This window comes from Leptodactylus fuscus, chromosome 7, assembly GCF_031893055.1.
Source record: "Leptodactylus fuscus isolate aLepFus1 chromosome 7, aLepFus1.hap2, whole genome shotgun sequence".
NCBI lineage: Eukaryota > Metazoa > Chordata > Amphibia > Anura > Leptodactylidae > Leptodactylus > Leptodactylus fuscus.
The window spans coordinates 114,936,753-114,961,087 of NC_134271.1; the positions used below are offsets into that span (position 1 = coordinate 114,936,753).

The following is a 24,335-nucleotide window of genomic DNA, read 5'->3' on the forward strand; positions in this document are numbered from 1 at the left end:
GGGGTCTGAACCCCCATACAGCTTTTCACTGTAATTTCTTCACTTACCACAGGATAATTTCGGCTGTGATTTACCTTCGGTGGAAGCATCCAAGAAAAAGCATGAAGCTATTGAGACAGATATCTTCGCTTACGAAGGTCGTATTCAGGCAATAGTCAACGTAGCCAAAGAGCTGGAGAACGAGAATTATCATGACATAAAGAGGATTAATGCCAGAAAAGACAACATTGTACGCCTTTGGCAGTATCTGCTGGAGCGACTACGGGACAGGCGACAACGCCTCAACATGAATGTTGAGCTTCAAGTCCTTTTCCAAGACATGCTACATACTGTGACATGGATGGATGACATGAAGGTAAAATATACCAGTATTACATTAAGTTGGTAGGATCAGGCTTAAAAATGTATGTTTTATTTGACTGTGGAGTTTTCTTTCTTTTAACTAGGCTCCAGTCACATTGTGCTTTTTACATCATTTAGCATATTTGTTAGTTGGATGTAAAAACGGATGCACATAGATCGGTATCCATTTACATAGAGAGTACTGTAAAAAAACAAAAAAAACCACAAAAGTATGGTATACTATGTTTTTTTTCCGCTAACATTTTTTTTCAGCTAGCGGGAAAAAAAAAAGCGACATGACCTTTCTTCAGGTGGATTACGCCTGGAAAAACCCATTGAAGTCAATGGGAGGCGGAAAAACCGCTAGCGTTTTTCATAGAGGTCCATATACTGTGCTGGAGCAAAAAAACATAAAAAACTAAAAACACCTCAAAAAATGCTCCAAAAAATGCCTCATGTAAAAAACCGCGTCGAAAAACCATTTCCTAATTCCTGCAGCGGATTTTTTCCTCTCCAAAAAACTCTATGTGAACAAACCCTAGGGCTACACACCTCCCATTGAAATCAATGGAGGCCGGTCATTTCCTTTTTCCGCAAGTGGTTTGTTCCCGCTCACAGAAAAAAGAAGCGACGTGCCCTTTCTTCAGGCGGATTCTGCGGCCAATTCAGCCACGGACATCCGCCTAGGTACACCTCCCTCCCGACTAGGCCTATTCATTTGGGCCTAAACTGGAGCAGAATGCCGCAACTGGATTCTGGCGCACTGCTGGCATCCAGGCGCGGCTAGCTATTTTTTGGTCCGGAATCTGAGGCAACCTCCACGTCAAATTCCGGACCAAAAATCCCCATCTGAACTCAGCCTTAGTTACTGTGTGCATATTTATTTTGGTGCTAGGTATCAGAAAAACAGAGCTCTGACAGGTATAAATATATACTAAGAATTTATTCAGCAAAAATTGTGGATATATTTAGATAAAAAAAATTCTGTTTGAGAAATTCCATTCACTTTAACCTTACCATAGCAGTAATATACCAGACCATTAGTAATTCATCATTAGATTCATGATACCAAAGCCATCAGTGCTTCCATTGGCTAGAACATATATTTCACATGCATCAAATGTTCATCTGTGGTCAGGTTTACATTATGGCAATATTTTAATCGATTTTTATCATCTTTTAGAACGGACTTTTATCACCGGATTTTGGTAAACACCTGAACGAAGTGGAATATTTGCTTCAGAAACATTTATTAACTGAAGCCGACATAGCAGCTCAGGAGGAAAAAGTGAAGTCTTATAAGACAGCTATGCAGAAGTTTGTCACAGGAGACGGTAGGTTGAAAGTGGGCTGCAAAGTAGCAATGGCGTATGAGGCATCAGAACGTCCTCTTACAATCAATGTCACTCTCAGAGGAGAATTAGCAGAACTATACAGGGGACATATAGTTATAGGGGATACGTCAGCTATCTCCTGTGCTCCCATTTAAGGGCTTGTTCACACGGGGCTAGGACCGCCTATTTTGGTCCTGAGTTTGACACGGGAAGCCGTGTCAGAATAGGACCAAAATGCGTCTGCAGCGACAGTCGCGGCTTCCGACAGTTGCAGCTTCCCACTCCGGAGTAGGCCCAAATGAATGGGCCTAGTCCAGAGGGTGCTGTCGCGAGGCGGACGCTGCAGCTGAATCAGCCACAGAATCCGCCTGAAGAAAGGGCAGCTCGCTTCTTTTTTTCCGTGAGCGGGAACAAACCGCTCACGGAAAAAAGGACGCTAGTGGTCTACATAGACCCCTGTTGTGAGGGGGAGGATTTTGAGGTGGATTCGGCGTCAAAATCCACCCCCTCTTGCCCTGTGTGAACGAGCCCTAAGTGAATACATTTGTCCACCAGGGGGTTTGGCTGCTTTTCCCACGGCTTCATTGAAAGCAGTGGTAAAACATCCTCGTTCTCCTGATAGGTAGGGGTCTCAGAAATTGTCCCCACAAGCAGCAATTTATCTTTTATCTTATGGTTAGAAGATAAATATGTTTTGTAGCATAACACCCTCAAAAAGGTTAAGTTTTAATTTTTTTCCATCATGGAAGATTTATGAGCATATTCCTTTCCCATAATCCTTAGCATGATAAGACCTTGCACACTACAAGGTGATCTGAAAAGGTATCTCCTAAGGAGACATAGCACCCCTTCTGACATATGTAGCGACCTTTATCATGCTAACATAAGGATGTTTCATATCCTTCTATTCATTCACATAGTTTTACAAATAAAAATAACTTAGATCCAATGCTTTCTAATATTAAGAGGATATAATACAGGAATGAGGTAAAAAAAAAATCTAAAATTACAACCCTAATACTGACCTATTTTTGTTGTACTTTGTAGGGTACAAGCCCTGTGATCCACAATTGATAAAAGACAGAGTTAACCATCTAGAATTGTGTTATCAAGATCTGGTCGCATTGGCGGCACATCGCAAGGCTCAGCTACTGCAGTGTAGGCGCATGTGGAAGTTCTTTGGAGACATGGATGAGATCGAAAGATGGATAAAGGAGAAAGAACAAATTTATACTTCTATGGACTTTGGAAAGGATCTTACCACCATTTCTATTCTGCAAAGGAAGCATAAGGCTTTTGAAGATGAACTTAAAGGCCTTGACTCTAACTTACAACAAGTCATGAAAGATGGAGAATTTTTGATATCCAGTAAACATCCAGACACACCTAAGATTCAAGAACGAATTGACAATGTCAAAGAAGAGTGGGCACAACTGAATGATTTAGCAGCTTTCCGCCTGAAAGTTTTACGAGACACCGAAAACTTTTTCCAATTTCAGGTTGATGCTGATGATCTTGCCGCAAGATTGCAGGACTTATATCGTATCATGCAAACAGATGACATTGGCCATGATGAGTATTCCACCAATGCTCTGGTAAAGAAACATAAAGATCTTCTAGATGACATCTTATTAAATAGGAAAGTTTTGGAAGGTCTTAACCAACAAGTTCAAACTTTCCCAGAGGAATACAAAACATCCCCTGAGATAGACAGTCGACTTCAAAAACTGAAGGCTCTTTACACCGATCTGGCATCTCTTGCGGACCTGCGTTCCCAAAAACTTCAAGATACTTTGGCATTTTACACTGTTCTTGGAGAAATAGATTCATGTGAAATGTGGATGAATGAGAAGGAGAAGTGGCTGGGACAGATGGTGATTCCTGAATCCCTGGAGGACATGGGGGTTGTTCAGCATAGGTGATGCTTTAGTTTCCTTATAGATATAATCTGTACCTTGGATTAAGCATATTATTTGGCGTGTAGATTTAACAGCTGATGTATTTCTCTACTTTTTCTAGATTTAATACTCTGAAACAAGAAATGAATACAGTGGCATCCCAGATTGAGAATGTGAATAATGCTTCTGAAGCTATCTTTGAAAGTGGACATCCCAACAAAATGCAAGTAAAGGAGGGCCAAGATCACTTGAATGCCAGGTAATACAAAGTTATTCTGCATAATTTATTGATTTGCATATTATTTATCATTGATTATAAAGCATCAATAAGCCTGTACTCAAATTGTAATCTTTGCTATCTCATATACTCAAAAAGTCTGCAGATTACCCATGAAATTGCCCCTTGGCTGCCTATAGCTCAGCTCTAGAGATGAGCAAACACTGTTTGGATCAGCCGATCCGAACAGCACGCTCCCATAGAAATGAATGGAAGCACCTGTGACGCTGACTTTGCCGGCACCCGGCCGGCGTCACAGGTGCTTCCATTCATTTTTATGAGAGCGTGCTGTTCGGATCGGCTCAGCTCCATTAGGACATAGCTGTGATCTGTGACTACAGGCTACGTACAGTGCATACAGGGAGTCTGAGGTAGTCTGAGACACCACTTGTTTTATGATTGGTTTGGGCTGCAGCTCTGCCTCCTCTGATTGGCTGCTGTATATAAACACAGGGCTGTCACAGGCTTAGTAGGACGTCATTACATGGAGAATTAATTATGACAAGACCAGAATGAAGATAAAATAAATATAGTGAACCACTAGTGGGAAAAGAGGTGAGTAGCAAATAATTTCTGTTCATACTGAAGCAAAAGAACTTGCGTTAAACATCTAGAAAAACTACAAAGTTCATGATATGACTTGCTGTGTGTACTAGTCATAATAGCCTTTGCATCTTTCAATAGCTGCTGCTCCACAGATTTTTGTGCAATTGAATTTTCCATAGCCCCCACCATTCCTGAGCAATCATTTTTGCTTGTTTAAGCGCAATACCATACTGGCTGCTTTCAGGTGGACGGTACTTGTCTGTCTAGAGCTGCCCACCTGACGTTACAGAGCATGACGTGCAGAAAGTAACAGAAATGATTCCAAGGGAATGGTGTAAGCTAGGGAAAAATTCCAGCTGCATTGAAATCGGTGGAGGACACCTATTGAAGGATGCAATTATTAGGAGTTGGTGTAAGGTCCTCTTTAAGGTGCCTAGAGCTGTTCTTGTTGGATTCGTAAGTATTAGAGATGAGCGAGTAGTACTCGATTGAGTAGGTGTTCGATCGAATACTACGGTATTCGAAATACTCCTACTCAATCGAGTACCATTCGCTGTTCGAATGTAAACGTTCGATGCAGAACCAGCATTGATTGGCCGAATGCTATACAGTCGGCCAATCAACGCTGGTTCTTCTCCTACCTTTAGAAGTCTTCTCCGTGCAGCTTCCCCACGGCGTCTTCCGGCTCTTCATTCACTCTGCCAGGCATCGGGCCTGGGCAGAGCCGACTGCGCATGTCCGCTTGTAGTGCGGGCATGCGCAGTCGGCTCTGCCCAGGCCGATACCTGGCAGAGTGAATGAAGAGCCGGAAGACGCCGCGGGGACCAGGGGTGAACCTACCCCTTTCGCCGCCTGAGGTGAACTACAGAAAGCCGCCCCCTCCCCCGGGAGGAGGGGGCGGAGCGAAGGGGGCGTGGTCGAGCAAAGGGGGCGTGGCGGAGCGCCGTTCACAGGCAGAGAGCAGGCACGGAGAGGACTTGCTCTCTGCCTGAGCATGAGGGGAGGCTGCTGGAGCAGCGCTGCTCCAGTGGCCTCCCCAAACCACCGCACAGTACTAAGCCAGTCCAGGACAGCTTGTCCTGGACTGGCTTAGGTAATCAAAAATGCCGCCCTCCCTGGGGTCCTGACTTAGCGCTCGCTTCAGGTCGCCTCATGGGAGGTGTGGCGCTGGCCCTGCAAGGAGAAGACTGCACAGAGGATCCAGCCCGACCCTCACTTGTGGACTTGGTAAGTATAATTTGATCGAATGTTGCCTACCCTTGAAACGAGCATTTTCCCCCCATAGACTATAATAGGGTTCGATATTCGATTCGAGTACTCGAATATTGAGGGGCTACTCGAAACGAATATCGAACCTCGAACATTTTACTGTTCGCTCATCTCGAGTAAGTATAGATACATTGAATTTTTTCTTTCTATTTCATACAGATGGGTCAAGTTTCAAGAAATGGTGGCCAATAAAAGAAAAGCCGTTGACTCTGCTCTTGGCCTCCACAACTATGGTCTTGAGTGTGAAGAAACCCAGAACTGGATACTGGAAAAGATCAGGGTCGTTGATTCCATCCAGGACCTTGGGAACGATCTTTCTGCAGTCATGGCAATTCAGAGGAAACTATATGGTATTGAGAGAGATCTTGGAGCTATTGAAACTAAACTAATTAATCTGCAAGAAGAGGCGCAACAGCTGGCAAATGAAAATCCAGACAAGGCTCAGGATATATATGATAAACTGATCGGCATCAACAATGTGTGGCAAGACTTACACAAGGCACTGCAAAACCAGGAGGACTCTCTTGGGGAAAGCAGCAAGTTGCAGAAGTTCTTGGTTGACTTATTTGATTTTGAGACATGGCTCTATAGAGCACAACAGTCTACAGCTTCAGAAGATACACCAACTTCCCTGGTAGAGGCCGAACAATTATATCATAACCACCTTGCTCTTAAAGATGACATGGAACGTCATGAACCAGACTTCCATGATATTGTGGACACAGGAAACAAAGTAACAAGTGGACAAACTGACCCTCAGTATCAGCAGCTTGCAGAAAGGGTTAAAGACTTAGATGTTGGATGGAACGACCTGCTCAAAATGTGGAACAATCGAGAACATTTTCTTTCTCAATGCCTTGAATTCCAGAGGTTCTTGAAAGATGTGAAGCAATCTGAAGCCATTTTAAGCAACCAGGTAAAGACATTGAGACTTTTCCATAAGGCCACCTCCATGACAAGACCACCTTCTTATCCAGACTAGTTTTCCTTTGACAGATTTAGAGTTCTGCCATGCACTTTAGAAGACTACCCCACCTTTTCCCCTTGAAGACCACCTTATTACTTTCTAATGCAATTTTGAGTGGTGGTTCCATGGAAGTTTCACTGTATATCTAAATGTTGTACCATCACAGTTCTACATTTTACTACATACTTTGATCTTTTGAAGACAACCGGCTTCCCTGGTGTTCAGAGGTGTCTCATGGCAGACACTTCACTAGTTGCAAGGGGTATTTGAAGCATTACATGGTAGCTGTCCAAAGGACTGTACATGTAATACATACATGGGATAGCTCTGCCAAACTCTGCACCATTCTGACTCATAGAAGGGTTTCCTTATATGATGTCTGTATGCCTAAATAGGGTTGTCTTTATAAAGCAATTTGTTTAGTGATCGCTTCCTCCCTGAAGACAAACTTAACCATTCTGAATTAGTTGGTGCAGCTTTTGTTGCAATATTATTACCAATAATATTACCCATAAAGAAATTAGCCTTTAAGAGGTCGCTCCAAGATAGATACTTACTGCTTATCCACAGTATAGGTGATAAGAATTTGATTGGCGAGGGTCCAACCAAACAGATTTCCATCTCCCCTGTTTAAAGGTGTGGTACAGGACTAGAAAACTGCAAACCCCTTTAAATGAAACAGTGATGGCGGTTGGTCACCGTCGCTCCATTGAAAGTCTGTGGTACTAATGGGAATATTTGAGTGCTGTACTTAGATGTCTTTGGCAGTCCCGTGGACTATGGATGGAGAGCCAGCAAGCATGCACAAGGGAACTTTATTCTCATGATTGGTGCAGGTTGCACCTATGGGACTCCCAATGATCAGACACATATCACTTATTCGCTTGGTAGGTAATAAGTGTCACTCCTGAGACAACCCTCTGCCCAAAGCAAGTCATGTGACTAAATTAGTAAGATGTAAGTTTTGTGGGTCTCAGTAATGCAAGATCTCAGATAACTAGTAATGAATGTACAGTATATTGTTTCATAATACATTATTATTTTTTTAAAACTTTTTAGGAATATACCCTCGCTCATACCGAGCTGCCAAATACTTTACAAGCTTCACAAAACAGATTAAAGAAACACGAAGACTTTTTGACCACCATGGAAAATAATGAAGAGAAGATAGGTGGAACCATAAATAATGCACAGAAGCTGAATGAAGATATGAACATCTATGCGGATAAAGCCTTGGAGAAAGCGGTCTCACTGCGTGATAGGTAAAGCTGGAAATCATTATTTAGTCCTGTTATGTGAGGAGACTCACTCTACTAGGAAAAGAGGCTATGAAGGAGAGGGGAAAGAAATTGTAGACCATAAGGCTATAGATGGTTGTATATACAACATAGGCAGAGGGAAGTATAGGAGGCTTAGGCTACAATGCTTTAAAGGTGCCAATATTCCTTCAATAGCTATTGAATGAAAGCTGTTTCCCAAGACACATGCACACCCATCCCAGTCAGGCATTCATGTCTTTTCAGGGGGAAGGGTGTGTAAACCACTGCCTGAAACCTGGCGCCAGTTTTTTTCCAGAATAAAAATGGATCGGACATTATAAAAGTCAGTCTGTCTAGTCCTTCCTTTTCATGGCCTAATCCCGTGATAGCGAACCTATGGCACGCATGCCAGAGGTGGCACTGAGAGCCCTCTCTGTGGGCACCCACCTGTGAAACAGATTATACTATGTGGGTGCCACTTGGCAGCAGATTGTACTGTGTGGAGCAAATTGTACTGTGTATCGGCCACTGTGGAGCAGATTGTACAGTGTGGAGCAAATTGTACTGTGTATCGGCCACTGTGGAGCAGATTGTACTGTGTGGGGGCCCTTCACTATGGTATCACACAGTATCTGTTGTTTTATAGCAGACAAGTGATATTATTACAGACCGTCTGTAATTGTACACAATTGTGTATCCACACAGTATTATGGTTAAATTTTCGTGTTGGCACTTTGAGATAAATTAATTTTGGGCTACAATTTGGGCACTTGGTCTCTAAAAGGTTCACCATCACTGCCCTAATCTGTCCGAAGGCCACCCTACACATAAGATAATCTTACAGTAATTGTCCCGTTTGGCTAACTTTGCTCTTACAGTCCTATGAAAAAGTTTGGGCACCCCTATTAATCTTAATCATTTTTAGTTCTAAATATTTTGGTGTTTGCAACAGCCATTTCAGTTTGATATATCTAATAACTGATGGACAGTAATATTTCAGGATTGAAATGAGGTTTATTGTACTAACAGAAAATGCGCAATATGCATTAAACCAAAATTTGACTGGTGCAAAAATATGGGCACCTCAACAGAAAAGTGACATTAATATTTAGTACATCCTCCTTTTGCAAAGATAACAGCCTCTAGTCGCTTCCTGTAGCTTTTAATCAGTTCCTGGATCCTGGATGAAGGTATTTTGGACCATTTCTTTCTACAAAACAATTCAAGTTCAGTTAAGTTAGATGGTCGCCGAACATGGACAGCCCGCTCTCAAATGATCTGAAAACAAAGATTGTTCAACATAGTTGTTCAGGGGAAGGATACAAAAAGTTGTCTCAGAGATTTAACCTGTCAGTTTCCACTGTGAGGAACATAGTAAGGAAATGGAAGACCACAGGGACAGTTCTTGTTAAGCCCAGAAGTGGCAGGCCAAGAAAAATATCAGAAAGGCAGAGAAGAAGAATGGTGAGAACAGTCAAGGACAATCCACAGACCACCTCCAAAGAGCTGCAGCATCATCTTGCTGCAGATGGTGTCACTGTGCATCGGTCAACTATACAGCGCACTTTGCACAAATAGAAGCTGTATGGGAGAGTGATGAGAAAGAAGCCGTTTCTGCACGTACGCCACAAATAGATTTGCCTGAGGTATGAAAAAGCACATTTGGACAAGGCAGCTTCATTTTGGAAACAAAAATTGAGTTGTTTGGTTATAAAAAAGGCGTTATGCATGGCGTCCAAAAAGAAACAGCATTCCAAGAAAAACACATGCTACCCACTGTAAAATTTGGTGGAGGTTCCATCATGCTTTGGGGCTGTGTGGCCAATGCCGGCATCGGGAATCTTGTTAAAGTTGAGGGTCGCATGGATTCCACTCAGTATCAGCAGATTCTTGAGAATAATGTTCAAGAATCAGTGACGAAGTTGAAGTTACACAGGGGATGGATATTTCAGCAAGACAATGATCCAAAACACCGCTCCAAATCCTCAGGCATTCATGCAGAGGAACAATTACAATGTTCTGGAATGGCCATCCCAGTCCCCAGACCTGAATATCATTGAACATCTGTGGGATGATTTGAAGCGGGCTGTCCATGCTCGGCGACCATCTAACTTAACTGAACTTGAATTGTTTGTCCAAAATACCTTTATCCAGGATCCAGGAACTGATTAAAAGCTACAGGAAGCGACTAGAGGCTGTTATCTTTGCAAAAGGAGGATCTACTAAATATTAATGTCACTTTTCTGTTGAGGTGCCCATAGTTTTGCACCGGTCAAATTTTGGTTTAATGCATATTGCACATTTTCTGTTAGTACAATAAACCTCATTTCAATCCTGAAATATTACTGTGTCCATCAGTTATTAGATATATCAAACTGAAATGGCTGTTGCACATACCAAAATATTTAGAACTAAAAATGATTAAGATTAATAGGGGTGCCCAAACTTTTTCATAGGACTGTATGTGTATAGGGGCCTTAAAAGTGAATTAGGTGGAAATTATAGTCACAATACAATTGTAAAAAGTGTCATTGCTGCTTATTTTAATTCTATTTTATATAAATATACCAAATATAAAGCTGAATAAATGATCGCGTATGACTATTGCTAAGTTATTGAACAAATAACTATGCGAATTCATGTTGTATTCATTCAGGTATTCTGTGAATGTGGATAAGGCTAAAGAGGTCTTACATCTGTTGAAGGATCATGTTGATCTCCAGGATTTTGTTGAAACCTGCGATGAGGTAAATAATTTTTCTGTTTTTCATCATTGCCTGTTTCAAGTGATACATTTTGTATTATTTTGGAATTTATTGCCAATGTCTTCCAACATACCTAGGCTCAAAATGTCACCGGGCCTCATAATAATGTCTCAAAACTAGAGGGGTTTTATCAAATAGGATGAAGAATATGGTCCATATATATCAATTATACACTATTACCAGAAGGTCATGAAGACATATCATGTACGTAACCATATTGCTATTCTATTTCTAGTTGACTATTATAATAATGTTTTTCAGTTCACCTTGTGGATAAATGAAAAAATGCTGACTGCTCAGGATACATCCTACGAAGAAGCTCGCAATCTGCACAGCAAATGGTTAAAACACCAAGCTTTTAAGGCTGAAATTGATTCCAACAAATACAGACTGCAGAAGATTGACCAGGTAAGAAAATCAAAAAGTTGCCCAGAAGTTTAGTTATGTTTTCAGCCAAATTTCTGGCAGCCAGCCATCAGAACGTCCCTGTACAATCAATGTCACTCTCTTAGGAGAATTAGAATAACTATACAGGTGACATAAAGTTATAGGGGTGAATTCGTTTCTAAAACTGCTGCCCTATTTTTAGGATAGGCTATCAATATTAAATCTGCAGGGGTTCCATAGACTTCAGTGGGGCAATGCTGCAGAACCTACAGTCGCAGCTATAGTTTGGGCGGTGAGTGAACAGCGCTGACATGGTACAGGTAATCTGTGGGGGTCCTGGGCGTTGGACCCAAGCAGATCTAATATTGATGGCTTACCTTAAGACTAAGATACTTAGAAACTGGATAACCCCCTTAACTCTAAAGTTAACTCCTTAGTTCACCCAATAAGCCACCAGAGGAATGTGCCACCAGCTTTCTCCCCTCTCACCAATGAAAATACAAGTACAGCCAAACAATGTGCGTGATGAAAGATAGCTGTCAGCTGAGCAAGTACTATCTAAGGTGTATGGTATATAAGAAGACATGCCCCGTCCATCTCTTATTGGAGGATATTTACTGTTCCCTTTACACCAACTGTGTGTTTTGTTCTACATCTTTGGCCCACGGCCACTTTTTGCCCCAAAGATGCACCATTTTAATCGTTCTGTGACCTGTTTACTAATATTTTTATACAAAAGTGGTCAGAACAGGAGAAGGCCAAGGTGGATGAGGCATACTAGGTCCAACAAATTTACTGTAATTGAAATCTACACCAAGAGAGGTAGAAGACCAGTGTATGAAATGCCAATCGTAATAAATGTCCCCCATTGTGTTCAGAGACTTGGTTGATTCTACACATAGAGTAGAAAATATCATCTTGTACTTGTGTCCGTGTGACCTCCAGGAATGTATCAGACAGACGTCAGACTTTTTCATAACTTGCAGCTTGTAATGTTATCAGGCCAAATACTGGACCCCTCCTGACTTTACTCCCTTTTGGAAAATGTTTATGTTAACCCTCCAACATAGAATTTGTCGACCAAGGTATGTCTTGCTGAACCAAGTTTCATAAGAAATGCGTGTTTTTATTAAAATATACACTTTATGTGTTTCATTCCTTAAGAAAGGACAACAGCTGGCACAGGAAAAGCCAAAGTTTGCGCCAACAGTCTCTGAGAAGCTCAGCGCTTTACACGACCAGTGGAATGAACTGGAGTCAACTACTCTGAAGAAGGAGCAGACCCTGTTTGATGCCCACCGCTCCGAGCTGTATGAACAGAGGTTTGCAGACATAACATCATGGATAAATGACATAGAGATGCAGGTGGTATCGGATGACTTTGGAAAAGACTTGACAAGTGTTAACATTCTACTCAATAAACACAAGGTAAGTGTGTAGGTGTGGGTATATGTGTACATGAGTAAGTATATAGCTACCTATCCAGAGTATACCTGATAAGTATCTGATTGTTGGGAGTCTGACTTGTAGATCGTGAGAATCAGGATCCTGTGTCCCTCTGTATGAATAGAGTCATAGGAATCATGTGCACTGCCAATCTTTTTACGTTATGGGATTCCAGAACAGAAGCCGAGCACAGCACTCGGTTATCTCCGGCTGTACCATAGAGATGAATGGAGCAGCAGTGTGAATACTCAACCATAGGGCCCCCATATTTACAATCAGTGCGTGTCCTAATAATGGGAACTCACTGATAAGACAATTATCCCCTATCCTTTGAATAGGTGAAACATTTAAATGTGAAACATCCCCTTTAAGAATAGGGAGTTAAAGAAGATTTTGCTTCTAACATATGCCAGTTTCTGCAGTAAATTATTGTCTGCTGGGCTGATAAGCTCCAAGGCATCAACATTGTCACAGGTTTTGGCACAAAGTCAGGTATGCGCCTTTTCTTAGACACTAAGATTCTGATTATACATTGTGATTGTTTGAGGCCCTATTCACATCTTCGTTCAGATTTTCGTTCGGGGAGTCCTCTTGGGGATTCCCCCCCCCCCCCCCGAACGGAAACCTATACGCCTAGACTATAATGGGGTTCCTGTGGTCTCCACTTGGTTTCCACTTGAAACATGAGAGCAAGCAGCAATTTTCTCTCCACATGATTTGTGCAGAAACCACACGGACCCCATTATAGTCTATGGGACCAGTGTGGTTTCCTTAGGTAACTGATTTTTAATGCGTATAGGTTTCCGTTTGGGGGGTCCCCAAGCAGACTTCCTTAAACGGAAACATGAGTGCAAATGTGATCCGGGTCTTAGAATGAAAAAAAAATGGGGGGATTTATCAATGTATCCACACTGTGTATTACTATTTCCTGGCATACACTGAAACATTTTGCCTACTGTTTTTTGTAATTCTATAATCATTATTCAGATCTTACTGTTTTACACCTCACCTTTCTACAAAGATCTGGTGGTATACAATTATGACAATAACTATGCAAGATGATCCATAATGTATGCCAGGAAGGGGCCTATAAGTGAAGCATATGCAACTTAGTACTTACTTATACAGTCACATATATGGACCAGACTCATATAGATTTGACTAATAAAATCCCAAGCAATAGTCAGATGTCTATAAACAATGATACTGTTGAGGAAATTCAGGGTTGGATGTCATCCTTTTGTTCATGATATATCTGCAGAGAATTGAAGATCAGATTGAAAACAAGACCAAAGAAATGGATGAAGTCCTTCCTGATGTACCATCACTGGCAGGAGACAAGGGCCTTGGTGAAAAGGAGCAAAACATTAAAGAACGCTTTCTACAACTTCAAGCGCCACTGCAAGAAAGGACAAGAAGGCTGCAATCTTCCAAGCAGGTTCACCAGCTGCATCGGGACCTGGCAGACGAAATTGTAAGGGCTCGGCACTTAGTAGTTAAAATTTTTTATTATTATTATTAGTAGTAGTAGTAGTAGTAGTAGTAGTAGTAGTATTCTTAGAAATAATAATAATAGTGATCAAAATGTAGCAAGAAAAAGCTTACTTTGTGTAATGTTATCTGTTTACAGCTTTGGGTTCAAGAAAGAATGCCACTTGCAGACTCAAAAGATTATGGAAATAATCTTCAGATGGTTCAGATGCTTCTGAAAAAGAATCAGGTAATGTCTATGTGAAGACTGTGTTTAATGACTAAAATGTTATCATTGGGGTTGACTTAGTAGTAAACTCTTGTAACAATAAGAAGTCAGGCAGTCACTATAGGGCTTATAGAGAAGGGGACAAGCAGCTCAAATCTTCTCCTTCTGGAAAACAGGCTGTAAAGTTCCCATTAGCATTGCTTTAAAGAGGACCTTTCACCGATTTGGGCACAGGCAGTTCTATATACTGCTGGAAAGCCGACAGTGCGCTGAATTCAGTGCACTGTCGGCTTTCCCGATCTGTGCCCCGGGTAAAGAGCTATCGGTGCTGGTACCGTAGCTCTTTACAGTCGGAAGGGCGTTCCTGACAGTCAGTCAGGTACGTCCTTCTTCAAAGCAGCGCCTATCGCGCTGTTCTGTGTGAGCGGGGAGGAACGCCCCCTCCCCTCCTGATAATACTCGTCTATGGATGAGCACTATGAGCAGAGGGAGGGGATGTTCCTCCCCGCTCACACTGTACAGCGCGATAGGTACTGCTTTGAAGAAGAAAGTACGTAATAGACTGCCAGGAACGCCCTTCTGACTGTAAAGAGCTACGGTACCAGGACCGATAGCGCTTTACCCGGAGCACAGATCGGGAAAGCTGACAGTGTGCTGAATTCAGCGCACTGTCGATTTTCCAGCAGTATATAGAGCTGCCTGTGCCCCAAACCATGAAAAGTCCTCTTTAAGGGGTTATCCAGGCTTAATTTTTTTACAACCTATATATGATCGATAAGGGCCTGATATCCGGCCCACAGACCGATCATCTGTGTGTTAGTCCCACTTCATTGTGAGCTGAGATAGTGAAGGCACCTGGCCACCAGACTACAGACAGAGTTTTTTGCTTCCAGCTCTGTATTATGTCGGGGGTCGGCTCCCTATATTTTTTTTTTCTATTAAAAGGAAGTTTGATAGGTTAATAAAGTATATTGCAAAAATGTTCAGCCCCGCAACACAATAGTGTAATAAAAAAAATGGGAGTTACACTTTAAGCTTGTGTTGCAACTGAACTCATACCTGTACTGTCTTATTCAACATTATCAAAAGGACCTGCCCCAATATGTAACCTTGTATACATTTTAACAAACAATGTAAAATTTGTAATTTTGGGGACCCCAAGTAAAATTATGTCTTTGGGGGGCCTCTAATAAAAATGTTTAGGCCATGCCACCTTTTACCAGAACCATCCCCCATTTGCAGGTAAAATCCCTCCATACAGTATATTTCCCCCTTTACTGGCCCCCCCTGCACAATATATTTTCCCTTTTTTGGCCCCACACAGTACAGGCACCAGTTGATATTTTTTCACTCATCCCTGCTCCTGTTCAGGTCCGTCTCCGCTTCACCCTTCAGAGATCATGAACACTACATGGCCCATTACATAAAAATGCCATAGTGCAACAATTTTGTGGTTACGTTATGGCCTAATCCACCTCTCTTAATAAATAAGCTTCAGCTAGTAGAGTCCTACATTTTTTGGCTTATCTCGTCCATTTGGATAAGTACAGCTATAAGTACTGTAGGGATATCGTTTATGCCATTTCTTATCATTTATATTACAGGTATGTGTATTTTTCACAAGCTAGAACTGAATGTATGAATATTAATTTACATTTTTATGAAGTGCTATATGAAGTATATTTCAGAAAGGCCTAACTCATTCGTACTGGGGAATAGATAGAAAGGGGTTGCCTGCTGGATATTTTTTTTTTTTTACAAAAAACTCAGAAAGGGTTAAAAAAAAAATTAAAAGAACTAATAGTCACCCCACTGATAGCCCTCTGCTTATGCTGCCAAGTACCCCCTAGCATCTACTGGATCCCATCGACACAGGAAATGCAGCTTGGCCAGTCGCCGATATAGACGGGTCACCACTTTGACAAATGATTGACCAAATGGTCACAGACCTTTAAATTTACCAATGTGAATGACTCAAATTACTAGGCACATTTTGGCAATCTAAAATTAGATTTTTGATTTTCGACAAATTTTGCTAACACGACTATATTTCAGACAGTTGTTAATAAAACTTTTTGTTATTTTTTTATTTTAGACTTTGCAGAAAGAAATAGCAGGTCACGGTCCAAGAGTCGATGATGTTATTAAAAGGGCAGAGGCCATGGAAGGTGAACCTGATATTGACCCTGAACCTATTAAAAATCAGCGCCAATCACTGCAAGGACAATGGGATCAACTGCAGACGGCAACAATAAATAGGCAGAAAGCCCTTAACCAGGCAAATGAGGCCCAGCAGTATTACATGGATGCCAATGAAGCCGAGGCTTGGATTGATGAACAGCAGCTCTATATGATGGGGGATGAAATACCAAAGGTGTGTGATTTATATATATTTTTTATGTTCTAAGAAAATAAACGAGAAAGTTAAAGGAAAAAAAGGAATCTTAAAAGATTAGACATTCCAAAAAAAATTCCTCTCGGACTTCAGTTTTTATATGTTGTTTGAAACGTTAACTTTAAAGAAGACCTATCACCAAGTCCAACTATTTGTATCATTCAACAGATGCTGTTTCATTGATTCCAGTGCAGTTGGAATAATTTTTCTAGACCACGCCATTCCTGAGCAATGGGTTCTGTTAGTTTCAGCACCCAATATGCTTATTAGGTTCTCTACTGTAGGGTGGGCAGTTCTTAGCTGGAGCAGAAAGTCAGGGACTGCCCACCTGACAGTATAGAGCCTACTCAGCCTATTGGGTGCTGGAACTAACAGGACCCATTACTCAGGATTGATAGGAGATAGATAAAATATGTAACTGCACTGGAAGCAGTGAAACAAATCCTATTAAATAATACAAAGAGTTGCTGTGATGGTGATGGTTACTATTCTCCTGCTATGTATAATAATAAACTTGGGAATACTGTGGTGAAATGTATTGGAGCAGAGGGTATGTCCCCATGCGCACACTATACAGTGTATGGAGCCGTCTACATCTGCTCTGTATACCGTGCTGGAAACAGGTAATCAGAGAGGGTGGTGATGGCGGTGGCCTTGTCAAACTTACACCAATCTGATATTGATGACCTAACATATAGATCTCATATCCGATCCTGGAAAACCCCTATAATGTATACTATATGTATGTATATTTAATGTATAGTTTATGTATATGCAAATAATATATAGAATATGTATGTGTAATTAATTTATATTATAAATATATAATATATTCATAGAGATCAGTAACCTGACCCTCATAAACTTTGTTCTGAAGATTATTGGGCCGACTAAAGAGATTATATATATATATATATATATATATATATATATATATATATATATATATATATATATATATATATATATATATATCATATACGTCATATATAGCCGATACAGATATGACGTATTGGTCACATGTCCATCTAACCATCATCCTCACATTGTCTCTTAACAGGATGAAGAAAGTGTGGTTCTAATGTTGAAGAAACACCTGATTTTGCAACATGGAGTGGAACAATATGGAAAAAATATCAAAGATTTGGCAGAACAATCTCAGAAACTCCTGGCATTAGAACATCCTGATGGGTATGTAGAGACAACCATGGGTACATATAAATAATCAATTATTCAGGTTAAAAACTTCACATTTTGTATTTTGGGCAAGACATGATCATTTGATATTGCACTTTATTCAACCTTTATTGAATGTAATTGCTTTTTAAGCATATTCCCAAAAGGTTGAAAGGATGGGTCTGCTGTCTTGCCTTCCTGTTGTAAAAATATGGGGTGCAGGGCAGTAGACCCTCAGTCGGGCTATAATTCACAACATGATAGATTACTAAGATGGAGTTGATGTAGTTCAATTGATGTAGTTCAGCGCTGCGGAATATGTTGGTGCTATATAAATAAAATTTATTATTATTATTATTATTATTGTAGTTAGTCCAGGACCACACACGGCCATCTGAACTGAATTCACGCTTAGAAATAATTGACAAAAGAAATGTTATTTACAGGGTCATGACATGACCAAAACATATCCATAACACTTATCTCTACCTACAGTGAGCAGATAATACGACACCAGGACAATCTGGAAAAACAGTATGCGGCACTAAGGGACAGGGCAGAGGAGCGCAGACAGAAACTGGACAACCATTATCACATGTTTCAGCTGAAGCGTGAGGTGGAAGACTTGGAGCAGTGGATTGCAGAGCGGGACATCAAAGCCTCATCCCAAGAAATGGGTCAAGATTTAGATCACGTGACTGTAAGTGTCCTTTATGCCTGTCCTCTGCAAGTCTCCGGTACATACTGGGGGATTGTGTACGCTTCACATAGATTGGGACTAGTCTTCTTTCTCTTTGGGTGTTGAAGTTTAGGTAATGCTAGATAAAGGAACCTGAATAAACATGTAATATGTTTTTTGGATTATTACTGCATGTATTTAAGAAATAAAGTTTCTCAATGCCCATATCACCAGGGTTAGAGCAAGGTATATATGGACACTTGGGCAATAGAGTCTGAGGGACTAGTGAAATCTATCACTTTGTTTAAGCTGTCATTCTGATTGTTGTTTTTTCCGTTCTATTTTAGTACATGATTATAGGGTCTGACATCTTGCCTGAATTTCTTTTCTTGCTATTTAGTAATATGCTTTACAGTATAGTCATGGCCATAGGTAGTAATAGTCTGAATCTGACAGTTTTGTAGACATGCTCTGTACAGAGTGAAAGTAGATAAGCTGAGATATCATCTATTGTCATTAGGAGATGCAATGATAGGTCAGTGGTGTTATCTACAAAGGTGTTATCTTCTATTGCAATCCTACTTGTCTTTTCTGTGATATAAATTATTTCTGCTAAGAGCCCCTGCAATTCATGGGTCAGTCAAAAACTGCAGGATATAGTACTATTTTAAAATATACATAGCGACATGGAAAATTAAAAAAGGTAAAAAATATATATATATATATATATATATATATATATATATATATATATATATATATATATGTGTGTGTGTGTTAAACATAAAAATTTGATTTAAAAAAATGTCTTTTTTTCCCCATAGATACTTCGGGACAAATTCCGAGACTTTGCAAAAGAGACAGGAGCAATTGGGCAAGAACGTATAGACAATGTGAATATTTTAATTGAGGAACTGATTGATGCCGGTCATTCTGAAGCTGCCACCATTGCAGAATGGAAAGACAACCTGAATGAGAGCTGGGCTGATCTACTGGAACTGATTGACACCCGTGTTCAGCTCCTGTCTGCGTCTTATGACCTACACAAATACTTCTATGATGGAACAGAAATCCTGGTCATGATCGAGGAGAAGCACAAGGAGTTACCAGAGGAGCTGGGTGCAGATGTGCACACTGCAGAGACATTGCACAGAGTCCATGCAGACTTTGAACGGGGCATTCATTTCATTGGTTCACAGGTATGTATACCACTTACAAGTCTTTCGTACCAGCTCTTAGATACATAATAGGCCAAGTAGGCTGTTTTTTTCTCATTTAAAAGGTAACACCTTTAAATACAGATTCCTCCTAAAAATGTATTTCATGTTCTATTTTTGTCAGTTTTCACAGATCTCTCCATACACTTTTTTTCACGGTCGTTCTGCACCTCTTTCGTGTGACTCTAGCCTTAGAAATAGTAGCAGGAATGAGCCGAAAGTTGTGAGTCCTTTGGGTATAATACTATATCTTTTAAAGATTTGATTTTTATTATTACAGGTTCAGAATTTCCAAGACACAGCAACGCGTCTTTATGCAGCTTATGCAGGCGACCAAGCAATGGAGATACAGAAGAAGGAGAGAGAAGTGACAGAGGCCTGGAGAGCCCTCCTGGATGCCTGTGATGGCCGCCGTACGGAACTGAGCAGCGCTGCCGAGAAGTTCCATTTCTTCAGCATGGTTCGCAACTTAATGCTCTGGATGGAAAGTATTATTAGGCAGATTGAAACCCAGGAGAAGCCAAGGTACATGACTTATCTACATGACAATCTTATATTTGTAGTTATTTACCCTCATTTAAGTATGTGTATATATATATATATATATATATATATATACAACATATCAAAGTAACAGTTATGACTGATGTCATTAGAACTAATAATTAACACAAAAAGAATTAAATAGTTCGGTCTCCAATGATTGCCTTGTCGCCCTTCAACTCCTTCACTCATGTTAGTAAATGGAGTCTCGTTGTGACTTGAGGGTGCCAAGATCATCACGCAAAAAATTGAGCAATATTCAACTTTTTTGCAATTAGAATCCGTAATGTGGCACACATAGTATCATAATGCGACTCCATCCACTAATATTAGAGAAAGAATCACAAGGCAACCGGCGATCATTGTCTGCAAGATGGCGGTCACAACCAAAGTCGCTGTGTATCCCTAGCCTAAAGCAATACACCAAGAGCAAGAATACTGTAGATACAAATTTGTCAAGATACGTTATTCTTATGAGATTGTATCTCTATTCTGTGAACTAAATTAATTTAATGAAAGATAAAATGTATAAATCTATAGCTTTGTTATGGAGCCATACTTGTAGTTTCCTGGTGCATATAAATGTATTCAGGCCGTGAGTTGTCACATTGCTGTATTACTGATCTGATACAAATCACTACAGGCTTCGGTCTCATGAATGGTTCATCCAATAACATGGCTGCCACCCTTGCGTGGATCTAACAGGTGCACTTAACTGTTGCCAAAAAATGTGTTTATGTGCTATTTTTGATTCACAGAGATGTGTCCTCTGTTGAGTTTCTAATAAAACACCATCAGGAACTGAGGGCTGAAATTGAAGCCAGAAACACGACTTATAGCAGCTGTGTTGAGTTAGGTGAAACTCTTTTGGCTCGTAATCACCCGGCATCAGAAGAGGTAAAGTAACATAGATGATGGTTTTCTCTGCCATTTAAGTGAGATCCAGTTCTTTAAAGTGGTGTGCTGTAGTAAGACAGCAGACTAATGGGATTAAGCTATAGTTAAAGGGGTCGCACAGAGAAATGTAGCTCAAAAAATAGTGCCACACTTGTCTACAGGTTGTGTGTGATATTGCAGCTCAGCCTCATTTACTTCAGTAAAGCTGAGTTGCAATTCCAGACAGAATGTGCATAAGTGTGGTGCAATGTCTTGAATCTTTTTCTAATCCTGTGCAACTCCTTTAAGAACACTGAAAAGATTGACATGTAATAAATACATGAGACAGAAATTAACATTGCTGCTAATTTTCTTGTATGTGGTCAGTGGGTCAGTTTTAAAGAGGACCTTTCACCACCTGGGGCACATGAAGTGTAATGCACTGCTAGAAAGCCGACAGTGCGCTGAATTCAAATCGGATTTCCCTTTCTGTGCCCCTGGTGAAGAGCTATTGGTGCCGATACCGTAGCTCTTCACTGTCAGAAGGGTGTTTCTGACATCATTCAGGACTGCCCTTCCTCACAGTAATAATAATAATAATACATTTTATTTATATAGCGCCAACATATTCTGCAGCGCTGTACAATTTGTAGGGTTCAAATACAGACACAAAGATACATTACAAAGAACGTCATTTCACACAATGGGACTGAGGGCCCTGCTCGCAAGAGCTTACAATCTATGAGGTAGAGGGGGTGACACAAGAGGTAGCAGGGGCGGTATTGCTTATACAGAGGTCAGACACTTTTGTAATAGAGGTGACTGTCATTACATAAACATAAGACTTTATGAGCCGTCACCAGTCGTGTCCTGTAACATGTGGATGGAGCTTGGACATATAAAGTTAGCATGAGATGACATCATATCATGTGGGGAAATGTGGGAGCGGGGACAGAGGAGGGTTAAGGGTTTACATTAGACATTGTGTTAGGCTTGTCTGAAAAGTTGCGTCTTTAGTTTGCAGTAGCATCTATTGCGCTGTATTGTGAGAGGGGGCGTTGCTTACCGCCCAGTAATGACGCTGAGAGGTGAGAGACCTTCCTCCCCCAGTACTCGTCTATGGACGAGTACTGTCAGGAGGGGAGGGGGTGTTCCTCACAGCTCTCACAGTACAACGCTATAGATGCTGCTGTGAGGAAGGGCGTTCCTGACTGACTGTTAGGAACGTCCTTCTGACGGTGAAGAGTCAGTACAGTACAGTACTGGCACCAATAGCTCTTCACTGGGGGCACAGATCATGAAAGCCGCCAGTGCGCTGAATTCAGCGCACTGACGGCTTTCTAGCGGTATATAAAACCACATGTGCCCCAAGTAGTGAAAGGTCCTCTTTAAGACCTTACTGTCACTTGACAGAGAAATGTACATGCTGGGGGCTTAGAGTAAATTCACCTGGTGCAACTATTGTAGCAGAATCAACTGCAAAAAAAAATCCTCCACCTATTCATTCCAATTGGAGGCAGCCTCTTCTTCCGCCAGCTGAAAAATTAAGAAAAAGAAGCATCCTTCCCAATATTTGGGCAGATTCCTCCCAGATCTCCCATTAAAGTGAATAGGCATAGGAAAACTTTCTGTGGACAGCAGCAAGATTTACATGCCAGATTTTGCTAAATCCACCACGTGGAAATATTCTTAATTCTAGTACAACCCCTTTAATACGAGCAGTGGTCCACAACAGTGCGGACAATATTATTTTTTCACTGTAAGCCAGTTACCAGTCTTTTTGACCTCACGTCTTACTTACACTCCTATAATGACATTTGTTCTCATTATAACAATATGGCGCACTTATCACTGTAGGGCAGATATATATTTGCACAGTGTACAGTATATGCGATGATAACATTAACAACTCTATGATGAGGAGGACATGGACAATTCTTTCACCTTATTATAAGAAGTTGAGCAACCTTTGAAATACAGTATATTCTATGACCTTCCTTGCACTGATCCTATAGCCCAAAGCTGCATTCACAGTTCTGCCACCTGCAGATTTGTGAGTTCAGCTCCAGGATGTTACACGATTTTTTTGTACACGCACTCCCCTCCGATATTAACCTGTAATCTGTTTCTTGGACAGATAAGGGAGAAGCTTGGAGAGCTTGCTGAAAGAAGGGCAGAGATGATGGAGAAATGGGACAAGCGATGGGAATGGCTCAATGTTTGTGAGTAACTACACAGTGCCACCTAGTGGTGTGATAGAAGATTGGCAGGAATTCTCTGCGTTAGACTATTTTCCCACTGCATTTGACACTATGTTCAAATATATCAGGAAATTCTAATGTACCCACAGGCAAACAATTGGAAATGGAATACTTTATGCCAATATACCTTTGTCTGCATTAAGAAGCATAGTCAGCTTAGCTAGCCTCATATGTTACACATATTAATAACAATAATTATATCATCTTCATGTTCTTCTTAGTGTTGGAAGTTTGTCAGTTTGCAAGAGATGCCTCCATGGCCGAGGCCTGGTTAATAGCCAAGGAACCTTACTTGTTGACCACACATGTTGGAAACAGTGTCGACGATGTGGAGAAGTTATTAAAAAAGCATGAAGCATTTGAGAAGTCCACGGCGACATGGGAAGAAAGATTTTCAGCACTTGAAAGGTTGACTACGGTATGTCTGTAACATGAGACACTGAAACACCGCACCAGCTGCTTGTGGTACAGCTTTCTGGATCCCTTTGAATGAATAGAAGTAGTAACTGAGGGCTTGGGAGCAAATCAGGTCTCCAGCTGTCCATATACCAACCAAGCTTCAGGTTATATATAAATGTATATGTACAGTACTGCGAACGTTTTAGGTAGGGGATGAAAAATACTTCACAGTAAGAATGCTTTCAAATATAGACGTGTTAATAGTTTATTGGAGCAGGCCTACATCCACAGAAGAGCTGGGCTTAGTTCTCCAAAATGTTTGGAACAACCTCCCTGCCAAATTCCTTTAAAAACTATCTGCAAGTGTACCTATATGTATCACGTCTGAGGCCTCATGCTCCCTGTCGTACTTTTTATCCACAGTTGCAGATACAAGTATAGTCCTGTACATTTGTATGACCCCATAAACACAACCATAGTTTTTATGGATGTGTTTCCGGGCTATAGGAAAGAGATTCAAAATATAGTGCAGCAGATGAGGATTCTGCGCTGCTCCCCCTGACCTGATCCCCAACCAGGAAAAAAACATGATATGTTGCT

General features: G+C 40.9%; 1 protein-coding gene across 2 annotated transcripts in view; it reads left to right on the top strand.

Moving 5' to 3' along the window:
* Window positions 1–24,335, top strand: part of SPTB (spectrin beta, erythrocytic) — a 67,331-nt gene that overhangs the window by 35,886 nt on the left and 7,110 nt on the right. For both annotated transcript variants that reach the window (XM_075282842.1, XM_075282843.1), the window contains exons 12-30: window positions 53–355; window positions 1,526–1,676; window positions 2,724–3,594; window positions 3,696–3,833; window positions 5,826–6,582; window positions 7,693–7,895; window positions 10,549–10,639; window positions 10,919–11,065; window positions 12,209–12,472; window positions 13,752–13,964; window positions 14,121–14,210; window positions 16,285–16,563; window positions 17,645–17,775; window positions 18,256–18,460; window positions 19,264–19,638; window positions 19,937–20,181; window positions 20,958–21,096; window positions 23,213–23,297; window positions 23,558–23,754. In XM_075282842.1, coding sequence (XP_075138943.1) covers window positions 53–355; window positions 1,526–1,676; window positions 2,724–3,594; window positions 3,696–3,833; window positions 5,826–6,582; window positions 7,693–7,895; window positions 10,549–10,639; window positions 10,919–11,065; window positions 12,209–12,472; window positions 13,752–13,964; window positions 14,121–14,210; window positions 16,285–16,563; window positions 17,645–17,775; window positions 18,256–18,460; window positions 19,264–19,638; window positions 19,937–20,181; window positions 20,958–21,096; window positions 23,213–23,297; window positions 23,558–23,754 — 4,884 coding nt within the window. The remainder of the gene's footprint in view (window positions 1–52; window positions 356–1,525; window positions 1,677–2,723; window positions 3,595–3,695; window positions 3,834–5,825; window positions 6,583–7,692; window positions 7,896–10,548; window positions 10,640–10,918; window positions 11,066–12,208; window positions 12,473–13,751; window positions 13,965–14,120; window positions 14,211–16,284; window positions 16,564–17,644; window positions 17,776–18,255; window positions 18,461–19,263; window positions 19,639–19,936; window positions 20,182–20,957; window positions 21,097–23,212; window positions 23,298–23,557; window positions 23,755–24,335) is intronic.